Raw genomic sequence first — 13,196 nt, 5'->3', positions numbered from 1 at the left:
CCCACCACCAAATTGCCACCGAATCCGCAGGACCGGCGGACCTGCTGAAGGCAGCCTGACTGCTGCCCTCACAGGGACCGGCAGGCTGCCCCCTGCGGCTTGCTGCCCTAGGCACGCGCTTGCTGCGCTGGTGCCTGGAGCCGCCCCTGAGCAGAAAGGAATGACCCTCTGGAACTATGGGATTCTGTTTCCCATATGGATTACAAATTGGGCCCTTTTTAATTCTTTGTTTTAAGGTTTAGTTAGTAAGAGACAGGATCCTGTATTGTGTCTATGTTAAGTAGATTAGAGGAACATTGAAGGCCTGGGCTTCAGTGTGAACTGTTTTGGTTATAAACTTAGCAAGGTTTAATTTACAATGTCTTTTTGCTCGATATAAAATACTGCTGTTTGTATTCTCAAAGGTCTCTGTAAAAGACTGTTTGTGTGAATGAGGAATGCATGCATGAGGAAAAGATAAGGTGTGAAGGCCATTGTTAACCAGATGGTCAAGAAAGGAGGAGCAAAGACACTTATCATGACTTCTTGATGCCAGAGAACCATCAACGAGTATCCATGATTGAGGAAGGGCAAATTGACGACCCTGAGGTGGAGGCTGGCACACCTAAAGACAATTGATTAAATCAAATCGGGGACAGGATGACCCTCTCGGAGGTGTTTTGGAATGTTTACATCAAAAGATAACACCAATTAAGGAGTAACCCGTCATAAACTGACACAGCAAAATCCATAGACTTCAACAGAGAAAAAAGACTATAAGAACAGGGTGCTTTGCCATGGGGTTTGGGTTCATCTTGCCACACTCCAGGAGCATTGGATCGCGACCGACAGAGCCCAGCTCCCCTCTATGACCAATCTGGCTGGCCACTAGATTGATCCAGACTCTGGACTGGTAACTATAAACATCAACTGGCAGGACTGTGTGCATGGTGTGTGTGTGTGTGTAACTGAAAAGCATATGCTAACTGCTGTATTCTCAATAAATGGGGCGTTTTTGCCTTCTCTCCTATAAAAGATCTTGTGTGCTTCTTATAAGTATAACACTGGAAGCAACCTGAATATTGTGTGATTTTTGGTGTAAGTGACCATTTATCACTAAGTCCAGTTTGCTTTGGTGGCAAAATAGACTGAAGACTCTAAGGGAACTGTCTGTAACTCCATGGCGAGACTGTTAAAGTGATCCAGATGTTCACATATGTTACTGGCTTGGTGAAATCTAAATATAGAACAAATCACCAGTTTGGGGGTGTCTGTCCTGTTTTTGACAGTCTGCCCTGGTCATGAGCCACACTATAGACACCGTAACAATCAACTTTGAGGAAAACTGCATCTTGCACAATTAAATGGCACCTAACATGTATTGTCAGGGATCAGATGAAGTCAGGTCTGAAATGAATGCTGCAGTACTAATGTCAGGAGGATATCTTTGTACATGTCACTTAGAACGGTGAAGAATTGCTGTTGGTGGCTAACTGGTTAAACTTTCAATGTCTAGAAATAATTACCATCTGTAGAAGAGCAACTTGATATTTTCATAAGAGCTGATTTCATATGAAAGTTTTATAGTTCAGTATAAAAATATTGCCTCTATCTAGTGGTTATTTGGGGAAAACTAGAATTGTTTAATGTTTAACCACAATTTTTCCTATTCATGATAGTGTATTGTAACTCCCTCAACCATTCCTCCCAAAAATTCAATTAGAAATTCTCAAGGTACATACATGTCCAAGTGGTTATAACCGCCTGTACATATGGATTTTGGTGATTATGTGTGCACAAGCCAATGAACAGTTATCTGCATAAATGTTCCCTTAACACACAGTTGCTGTGACTACATGCAGAAGCACAGCTATTGTTGTTGCACATTCACACAGCTTGCACATGTATGAAAATGTGAAAACAGTGTTCAAAGGCAACATAAATAATTTCAGGTAAACTAGCAAAATGAAAGCTGCCACCGTTTTTCCCCAGCAAAGGGATATATAAGTTGATTGATTACATGTATTTTTGCCATGTGGACATCTGCAATATCTGCGTACATATGTGAGCTGTGTCACAGATCATAAACCAATTTCTATTCTGGTTTAACAATCAGAATGTTGCTGTTGACGTGCTATAAATTTTCCTCAGACTACATGGTACCCTTCAAAAGCATAACTTAAACAGTCAATGAGAGGTGCTGGCTATTACAGATGGCATTGGATTGGGAGGGTGAGCCACACCAAAGTGCAGGCTGGACCGTTTCAGCCCTTCCTGGCAAGGGGACTGCTGAAGTCCGTGGGATTGGCCAGTGGACTGCCATCCATAAAAGGCAAAACAGGGAGAAAGCAGGCGTCTTTCTGCTCTACCCCTCACCGTCATGCAAATCCCACCCTCTCTTCCATCATTTGCGTTCCTGATTGATGTGGTATCAGTCTCAATCTGCACTTGCTGAGTAAGTGTGAGTTGTGCAATGGTTTGTTTCACAGGATCACACATTTTGGTGAGTTGTCCTTGCAGCTGGGGTTAGATTCCCCTCAATGGGAAAAATATTATTGGGGTCTGTGGGGAGAGGCTTTCCTGAACCTGCAGAGATCAGGATGCACTAATGGTCTTTCCTCTGAATTAAGCTTTACCTTTCCATCAGTACCGAGGGGGGATGGACTTGTGAGGAGGCCTGAGCACTCATGAGCCTGGGTGGATTCATTGGGCACCACCCTGCATGAAGTTACAAGCTTTGGAATAACATGGGCCCAGTAGGGCCTCAGGTTTAGGCTAGATGGTTGAGCCTGCAATGTGTTAGAATGCTCTAGTTAAAGAAACCTAAGAATTTTACTGCTGAAAGGGTTTACCATCTTCCTATTTCTAACTGTAATGGGAAACACATATGCAGCAGGAGAATGGCTACAAAAAGTCAGCAGAGAATTACCTTGGCACAGGAGAAATCCCAGCTGGCACAGATGTGCCGCATCTAGGTCTGCACTAGCTATCCCATCACCCCAAGAATAGGGTTTGTGCTGTGGAAAAGAGGGATGTGGTGGAATTAGGCCTATCCTCCACTAGCATATGGTCCATTAAGGACCCTACACCAGTGTCATAAACATACAGCTAAGGGTAGCATAATCTCTCCTTACCCTGTAAAGGGTTAATCCTTCCTTTACCTGTAAAGGGTTAAGAAGCTCAAATAACCTGGTTGGCACCTGACCAAAAGGACCAATAAGGGGAGAAGATACTTTCAAATCTGTGGGGGAAGGTTTTTGTTTTGTGTTCCTTTGTATTCTCTCCGGGTCAGCAAGGAACCAGGGCAGGGAAAATACATCTCCCTAAGCCATGTCTGAACTAAGTATCTAATAGTAAGTAATAGCAAGGAAATGCGTTAGATTACCTTTTGTTTTAGCTTGTGAATTTTCCCTCTGCTAAGAGGGAGGTTTATTCATGGTTTTGTAACTTTAAAGTTTTGCCTAGAGGGGAAATCCTCTGTGTTTTGAATCTGATTACCCTGTAAATTACCTTCCATCCTGATTTTACAGAAGTGCTTCTTTACTTTTCTTTATTATAAAGTTCTGTTTTTTTAAGAATCTGATTGTGGTTTTTAGTGTCCTAAAAACCCAAGGGTCTGGTCTGTGCCCTCCTTCGTTACTCTCAAGTCTTCCCAGGAAAGGGGGTGAAGGGGCTTGGGGGGATATTTTGGGCAAACAGGAACTCCAAGTGTCTCTTTTCCTGAATCTTTGTCTAACTCACACAGTGGTGGCAGCAGTACTCATCCAAGGACAAGGAAGGATTTGTGCCTTGGGGAAGTTTTTAACCTAAGCTGGTAGAAATAAGCTCAGGGGGTCTTTCATGCGGGTCCCCACATCTGTACCCCAGAGTTCAGAGTGGAGAGGGAACCCTGAAAACCAGAGATTTGCATTAGAACAGCTGAGCAGATACCCTAAGCATCATTGAGGCTGGTGCAGATCGGCATTCAGGGTCAGGGAGCCATGACCAGCTCCCCAACTCTTGATGTAGGATTGAATCTGGCCCTAAGATTCTTCTCATTCTTAGCCCAATATTTCAACAGATTGAAACCTGGTATATAAACCTATGGTAAAATATCTTTATACAGCTGCTATCTTTTTTTTTTTTTTTTTTTTCAGAAAAACAGATGTCAGCAAGTGGATCAGAAATAAAAGTTTTAATTGATTTTTAAAGGAAAAATATGTTTAATACACAACTAAAGATACCCCTAATGAAAAGTATGTCTACACCTCAATCAGGAGGTGTGACTTTAGCACACAGCAAGACCAAAGCTAGCTCCAGTAACAATAGCAGTGTAGCCATGACTAGCATGGTCCAGCTTCTAGCCATTTACCCAAGGTCCTGGGCAGGGCTGTACACAGGAAACTAGCCTGGGCCACCACCCATTTTGCCCTGACTACACTGCTATTGGTACTTGATCTAGCTAGATCAAAACTAACTTGGCTATGAACTCCTCCATGAGCTGCAATCATATCTCCTCATCGCAGTGTAGACATACCCTATGTAAGCTTTCAATCACAACTGTGTGACCCACTTTTCATCTTCAGAACACTTTACTAACTCTAATTAATGAATGTCTTCAGGATCCCTAGTGTAAAACAGGTAAGTAGTATTATCTCATTTCCATATATGTAAGCTGACACAAAGGGGTCAAGAGCACAATGTCAGAAAGAGAGAGAGAATCAGTATTAGAGCAAAGATTAGAACTCAGGAGCTCTTGGCTCCAGTCTTGTTCTTAGATGATTAAAATGAGCCTACCCAGTAAAATCCAATGGGTGCAGTTTCCTTTTAGATTGATAAAAACAGCAATTAGCACTTTGCATTCCACTCCACCACAAAATACTGACTAGATAGGAAATTTCTCAGCATACCTTGTTCTCTCTGTTGATCTTTTTGTTCCATGGATACAAGAGCAGAGAAATGCGCTTGATCGTAAGCCAGAACAAGAGGTGAGCAGTGACATCGGTTAGGTGGAACTTCCAATGGCAAGTAAATTCCTCCAAATGGGATAGGTGCAAATGCTGCAAAGACAGATGCAAGATTTCTTGAAATAAACAAACCATTAAAAAATGGGATGGAGAGAGTAAATGGACCCTGACATTATTTATATAATTTATACCAGTTACGATTCAACATTATCAGAGCTACATGTGGGTGTCAGCAGGCAGTGTTAAGTGAGAGGAAAACCTAATTCTTTGGCGCTGAAAACAGTCTAAAGAATAGTTCAAGTCTCATGGTAAAATTTTAAAGGAATTATGAATTTAGAAATAATTATGAAACAATTTCCTGTCCCAAATTCTCCCCTAATTGCAATTGTTTATTAGTGAAAATGTAACTGTATAACAACAGGATCTTCATGTCTGATACACATGAGCAGAATTGAATTTTCCATGGAATATTTTTAGTTACAAGGAAAAGTTTCTTATTATTGGCACCAAACATGCGGTATCACATTTTTTTTTTTTTGGCAATGTAGTCTGATTATATCCTTGGCTACTAGATTTCTTTGCCAAACAGATTTTCTTTGATTACTGTTGCATATGTAGTGCTCATTTACAATTTGTTATGAGTATTGTCTCTGCAAGGGGAGAGTTCAAGTGTTTGTGTTCCTTTTCCCTTTGTGTTCTTTGATATTTCATTCAACTATTGTATATTGGGGAAGGATTTTTTCTAAGCCCTATTCATGTATTGATTTGGCCAACTTATTATCATCATATATTACATTTTCTAGTTGTTTTTGTTAAAGTGGCAGAGGTTTAGAGAATGGGTGCCTGAAAATTTAAATGTATCTGTGACTCTCTGTACCTCGGGAAACACCCTAAACCCCCATGTTCATCTTTATAAAATGATTGTGTGGTATTCAATGCAAAGTTTGTCATGTTGGGTGTCTTTGGAAGGCTCATGATGCACTGAGCCTGGTTGTTACAGTAATGTTATAGGTTATAATTTCATGTATACATTATGGGGCTGAAAATGTATCATCATGGCTTAAAGCAAGCCCAGGCAAAAACTCTCCAAGAACGAGGAGTCAGTTCACACCTCATCAGGGCTGGTATGGGACAAACCCAGCCCAGCCTCACAGGAACAAAGGACGGTGGCCTAGGCAGCAACAAAAGAATCTGTTAGACTTTTGAAGGAGTCACCCCCCTTCCTTTGGTCAGTTTGGAACTGCAATGAGGTAATGGTCACCTGACTCTGAAGGGGAGGGGGCAAAGCCAAGAGGGAAGAAAGGACATAATAAAAGGGAGAGACATTTGCCATGCTCTCTCTCACTCTCTTCCATCTACATTTACAGACACCACACCAAGCGACTGAAGCACTGATCAAAGGGGAGAGCCTGGCTGAAGAGCAACCAGCCAACCTGTGGTGAGAAGCATCTAAGTTTGTAAGGACACTGAAAGTGTTAAGATCAGCTCAGAATGTGTTTTGCTTTTATTTCATTTGACCAAATCTGACTTGTTATGTTTTGACTTATAATCACTTAAAATCTATCTTTATAATTAATAAATCTGTTTGTTTATTCCACCCGAAGCAGCGCGTTTGGTTTGAAGCATGTCAGAGACTCCCCTTGGGATAACAAGCCTGGCACATATAAATTTCTTTGTTAAACTGACGAACTCATATAAGCTTGCAGCGTCGAGCGGGCATAACTGGACACTGCAAGACGGAGGTTCCTAGGGTTGTGTCTGGGACCGGAGATATTGGCTAGTGTCATTTGGTTACATAAGCCAAGGGGCAGCTTACATGCTAGAGGCTGTGCGTGAACAGCCACGGAGGGGGGGTTCTCACGGCAGAGCAGGGTAAGGCTGGCTCCCCGAGTCAAGGATTGGAGTGACCTAGCAGATCATTGGTCCAGATAACACCAGAGGGGAACGTCACAGTACCAATTAATCTATTATTATACAGGAGCCTCATTATTTTACAGAGGCTCTTATACTATACATGAGACAGTAAAGTCATAAGTTTCATATAACTATAGCATTCAGAACAACATCCCATTAAGCAGTGACTAAACACCTTTTTTTGCCCCCACAAAACCACAAATCATTTCTCATGGAAAGGTAAACATGGTCTATTGGTCTGAGTAACAGACTAGCAGCTAGGAATTCCTGAATTCTAAATCCAGCTCTGAGAATGACTCCCTCTGTGACTTTAAAAAAATCACTTAATCTCTGCCACAGTGTGCCCATCTGTAAAACGAGGATAATTAATAACACTTACCTACTTCACAGCTTGGTAGGAGGCAGCAAAGATGAATTAATGTTTGCAAGGCACTCTGAAGAGGAAAGTACTATCTATGTGTTAAACACTGTTAGTTTTCAAGCCTGCCCCAGTTAAACTCATATTTCAACACTTGTTTTACATTAGTAACACAAAAATGTAGGAAAAAGTGTGGAAAAATCTGCACCAGGAAAAAATACTTTTTTATGTGATGATCTATTTAACTGTGCATTATTCGCTATACAATATAGGCAGGGATGCTAGCACTGCCTATTCATAAGATTAAACCAACACTTCCCATGACAAGAGCTTGTTTTTGGTTGCCTGTAAGTTTGGCAAACTATAATAATTTGATCTGAAATTTCACATGCTGGGTGACTGTCAGACTAAGATGTTTGATAAATTTTAGCCAAAATGGTTCAGGAATTTCCAAGAATGAGGCTAGGGAAAATATATATAGTTTTATCCAAGTGTATAAGTCTTTACAAAAATTGCAGTTCATGCTTGCTCCTGGCAAAGTGTGTGCTTCATCCCCTCTCCCTCTCCCCAGTGCTGGTCCACATAGAGAATGACAGCCTGCTACTGCTATCACTTATGCTGTTACCTCAAGTGGCAGAGGTTTGGGGATGGATTTAAAGGTTCTAGCTCTGCTCTGAAAACTATGTTAAGAGAACACTATTAAGATTGCAAGTTAGGAAATACCATAATTAAGGTTGCCTGGCCCTGGGCATGTGTGAACAGTGATTTTTCAAAGGCTTAGAACTTCGCCAAATTTGGGTGGATTTAGATGGGGATGGCAAAAGGCACTTCTCTGACACTAAGGCCAGCCCTGCCAAATTTCAAATTCCTGCTCCAAAGCATAAGGGTGTTAGAGCTTCTCAAAGAAGAGATCACTAGAATTTTTTTTAACATGGGCAAACAATACAGGTCCGCCCAGCTTCATTCTCAGAAACAGCCAAACAAATTTAGCTGAAATTTTCCAAAGGAATTCAGCCTCAGGCAGACACTCAGCATGAAAAATTTTAGCCTAAAGTGGTTATAGTTTGGCAAAGTTATAAGCAACTGTAAACAGGGGCTTATAGTGGGAATTTTGAGATGACATTAATAATAAGTGTTACTACATACAAAGACCCATCATAGGATAACGTATGCAAAAACATTCAGAAAAAAATAGGACTATAATAGGAACTGGGCAAATTATTCATTGTGAATAGTTTATTGGATTAACTTCACTTTTTTATGTGTAAACAAATTGACCTTTATAAATGTGTTCATTACTTGAAATGGTTCAAACCACTTTCTCAGAACACATTTTAGTGCATGAATTGTTTGCAAACTATTTGATTTGATGATACATTGCACAATTCACTATTTAGTGGTTTGTTATTGGTGTCATAATTCATCTAGTACAGTCCACATGAATTGCAATATTTGCCAACCCTCTTTTAGTAAGTCAACAGGAAAAGATAAAAAGTTGATCTATCCTTAAAAATGTATTTAGACCCGGGACTTGATCCAAAGCCCATTGCAGTCAATGACTTCAATGTGCTTCAGATAAGCCATACAACTATAGAATGTGTTTTTAAATTCGGTGACTTTTATATTAAACAAGGACTTAAATTTTAGAAGGAAATGCATATGAAGGAAAAATTAAAAAGAAGCATAAACACTGATAGAGAAATGACGATTGCAGAGTGTGGAAGGAGAAAAGAATACAGCAGAATTAGAACTTTGCTAACAGAGCTTGATTGCCCTATAAATCTGTTATGGATTCCCTGAATTTCAATATTGTTTTTAAAATGGGGCAAATGTTCACAGTGCTGTATATGGTTTTAGACACACGAATCAAGTCACATGAAAGATGATGGGCTCCACAGACCTAAAATCCCTGAAATGCTGTGCACTGGTACCCCTCGTTTATGGACATTATTATAAAAAGACTGTTATAATGGACAAATGTGTTGTGCTCTAAAATTCCTTTGCTACTACATTTATTTGTTTTAGCTAGGTGCATAAAGTGCTAATGAAAAACTTACCTTCTCCCCCTGAGTCTCTTAACATTGTGTCTGCTACAACAACAATTGGTCTTCTCAATATATGTGCTAAGACAAAAACGTGGAACTCTTCTAAACTCTCATACACTGGATCTTCTGAATTATCAACTCTGGAAAACATAGCACAATGATCTCAGCTGATCAACTTACAAATGAAGATTTTCCCCTCCTCAAGGTTATTATAATAGACAAAGAGAAAGAGAACTAGCAATGACACATGGAACCTTTTCTCTTTCAGTCTTCATTTCAAATTCAGGTTAGATTAGTAGTGATTGAAATCTTTACTATTTGATACATTTTGGTAGCCACCAGTTTCATGTGATTCTCAGCCAAGCTCCTAGTGGATGGTCGTCCCTATCACTAAAATTACCATTACCTTTGGCACCCTCTGTAGAGAAGCCAAGGCTAGAGAGTCAAGTATTCCCCCACACCTCCCAGGTAAAGGTTGAGGCACATTGGTATGGCAGTGTAGGCAGCTGGCACTTCTGTTACCAATGTCATACCTGCCTTGTGGAGAGAGGACTTCAGTCTCTAAACCTGTGCCTCTAAGTCTTTTAATCAGTATCAAAATATGCACAAAAAGAAAATAAAAACAAAGAAAAAAACTAGGGTGTGGGTAGGGAAGAGATGAGGAATCTCCTTCAAATTAATTTTCTTGTCCATTTATTGCCCAGCTTTGACGTTTGTTTCTGAAGTCATACAAAAAAGAAGCAATGCAAGCAGCTCACATTTAAGACAAGAGACCATGAAAGTCAAAATGCTATACAGGACTACAGAATAAACTACTGAACATCTGACTCTTTCATTTATGATGACCTCGTAATGAATCTGATCTAGTTCCTACTGAAGTCAATGGGAATCTTTCCATCGACTTTGACATGAGCTAGATTGAGCTCGGAGTACTATATAGAGTGCAATGACAAATCCTCGTGTTGCACTAGCAGAATAAAACACATATCAAACTAAGAGCAATTCTTAAGTCAAAATAGCTGGTCATTAATGTTTTTGCTTTTACAGACATTTTTTAAAAAATGCAGCTTTAACCAATTTTTCCCCCAGCCTATATTTTGAACATTCAACAATAGCCTAAGTAGCTCTAAAGCTCATAATGAGAAAGTAACTTAAAATAAAGTTTGGAAAGTGTCATGCATGAAAAGAAAGGAATTTAGAAAAACAATGCAAAATTTAATTGGAGGTCAATTTAAGCTCTTGAGCACTTGAAAAGACTTCTACATGTCAGCTTTTTCTCCCTTCATATTTTATATACAATTAAGCTTATTTTAATAACACCAGAAAGAAAGTTATAATACTTTCTCTTCATGATGAAAGAGCAGAATGGCCTTTTAACATCTAGCTGCCCAAGAAAGGGGAGTTATTTGGTAATATTTCACAGTTGTTGTTGATATGACATTTTGTGTCAAAGTAAGAAGATAATTCTGTACATCAGATCATATCCATTACTAGACCAGAGTCCTTAACTTCAAAGGTGGCCAAAATGAACAAATTGCCTACAAAAAGATCTTGGAGGAGACAAGTACGCAGACGATGCTGTTAGCAAATTAGAATGATGTCAATCCTATCTGGGGTGATCTTCAGACAGTTTCTGTTCTACTCATAATCTCATGTCTGAAAGGCACCAGCAAAGACAGAGAATGGAAAATGCCATAATTGCTGGACATCCATTAGAAGAGACAAATGAGGAATCTAGGTGCCATGTGCATTGCAGTGAAAACCTAGATTAAATTTCCTAATCACTGTTACCCAAGAGGATTATAGAGTACAAAGCTTAGGCAAGCAGCAAAAATTACATCTACAATGCTTGTGACACATAAGGTGAGACTTGTAATTTATAATTGTTCAATCAAGCACCCAGGTCAGTACCTATAAGATTCATACAAGGTCCATATACTGATAGCTAGTAGTATCAAGTGCCACAAGGACAAAAGTCAACATGATAAATAGAAAGCATTAAACCAACATCTACATCTAGAGGGCCATACATATTCCTGAGAATGTCGTTTCAGAAATCTAAACAACTTTGTAAAATTACTTTAAAAAAAGAAAGATTTGTGGTACCAAAAATGAATTAGACTCCCCCCAAATACAGATTTTCAAAGATTCTACATTCTTCACATACATGTATATATACCGTACATATGTATCTGTACACAAACACAAATGTTTTCATCGTATTGAGATACAGGGTGGAAAGTATACAGAACACTCAAAACCAAAAATATTCTGGCATCTAGCAGCCCAGAAGTTGCAGCAGCAACAGGGACATTCCAAGTTTCTCCAAAACAAAAGTTGGAGCTACAAGTGGTCAGCACCTTCACAAACAAGGCCAAAAAGGTTTTTCATTTGTTGTACACATGGATTAATCTCTGATCCAGACTTCAAGAACAAAGCTATCATATCTTCTGTTCTGCAGATAAACTGAGCCCTCTATTCGACTTGGCTGAACTCGGTCTTGGAGGCCATTCAGTCACCACAATAGTAAGAACTATTGAAAATTTTACATAAGTTTGTATTTCCTCTGTCTGCAGTTTTTCTAGTAGTATTGTTGTTTTCTCCTTCCTACTAACCCTCATGTCATTAAGTCATTTTTAATCCTCGCCTTGTATTATGTCTGACACATTAGTGGGCAGAGAAGTTGTCAGCAAATGGAGGTAAAAGGGAATAACACAATACATTAAAAATCTGAAGATGATAGGCAAGAAGGGAGAGAGACAGTCAGAGAGGAAATTGTACCCAGCTAATTGATTGTTATTTAAAACATACACAGCATATAGATTCCATGATGAGTAAGACCTATGACAAATTAACATTGGCACTGCAGCCTAGACATTCTCCCAAATTAACAGTGGAATGCGCTATCCTGTGTAATAGGGCACACATTGTTTAATATATTTCTTGGTGAGATGGAAAAGTGAACAGTGACACACATGCCCTTCTTATTGTTATGCACAAATAGAACTTTTTGGTTCATATCTTGAAGGATGTGGAATCACAAATCTATGTACAACGGGATTTACTTATTTACAACATTATTTCAAAACCCCTTTCTGTCTTCATTGATTCATTTTAACTCCAAACGAAAAACATTCCTAAGGTGAAATCCTTGCCCTGCTGAAGTCAATGGGGTGAGTTGGTGGGGAGTTGCATTTACTTCAGTCACCCTAATCTTTTTCAATATTTGTTTCAGGTTTTTCCATCCCTCTAATAATTCTGTCACCCATCTCTTAACCCCTTTTGTCAATGCTAGACCTTATCTGAGATAGGGTAACTAGAACTGAACACAGTTAATCAGGTGAGTGAACACTGTACCACTGATGTATATAAAAGCAATATAGCAATATTAGCATAATAATTAGAATTTAATACAGTGTAACTTGTAAATATAATATGAATAGTAGTATAATATTAGTATAATAATTACTATAATAAGCATAATTTATAAAATAACATTATATTTTCAGTACTGTTTTCAATCTTCTTTATATATACACTGAATTTTTGTTTGTATTTTTACCCACTGCTTCACATTGATAAAAAGTTTGCATTGAGCTATCCACTATGATAACCAGCTCTTTTTCCTGATTGGTTAGATCCCAGTAATGTGTCTGAGAAATTAAAATTATTATTCCAGTGTGCATTAGCTTGCATTGGCAACACTGCATTTCATCTGCCATCCTACTGTCCATTCACCTAGTTTTGTTCGGTCCCTACAAGAATTCTTCACAGTTTTCTCTAGTCTTGACTAACCTAAATAATGTTTTTGCCTATAAATATTACTGCATCACTGTTCACTTTTCCATCTCACCAAGAAATGTATTAACCAACGCGTGTCCTATTACACAGGATACAGCATTCCATTGTTAATGTTTTGTCATGGTGAAAACAGATCCCATATTCAGGATCAAT

At 39.1% G+C, this 13,196-nt stretch overlaps 1 protein-coding gene across 4 annotated transcripts in view; it reads right to left on the bottom strand.

Moving 5' to 3' along the window:
• The window catches only part of OTUD7A (OTU deubiquitinase 7A), a 129,942-nt gene that overhangs the window by 20,496 nt on the left and 96,250 nt on the right, over positions 1–13,196 (bottom strand). For all 4 annotated transcript variants that reach the window (XM_034783108.1, XM_034783106.1, XM_034783107.1 and 1 more), the window contains 2 exons: positions 9,255–9,382; positions 4,869–5,018 (listed from right to left, as the gene is read on the bottom strand). In XM_034783108.1, coding sequence (XP_034638999.1) covers positions 4,869–5,018; positions 9,255–9,382 — 278 coding nt within the window. The remainder of the gene's footprint in view (positions 1–4,868; positions 5,019–9,254; positions 9,383–13,196) is intronic.

This window comes from Trachemys scripta, chromosome 10 (genome assembly GCF_013100865.1).
Source record: "Trachemys scripta elegans isolate TJP31775 chromosome 10, CAS_Tse_1.0, whole genome shotgun sequence".
NCBI classification, from domain to species: Eukaryota; Metazoa; Chordata; order Testudines; family Emydidae; genus Trachemys; species Trachemys scripta.
Note: the sequence above shows the minus strand (reverse complement) of the source record. Positions and strands in the feature narration are given on the sequence as shown.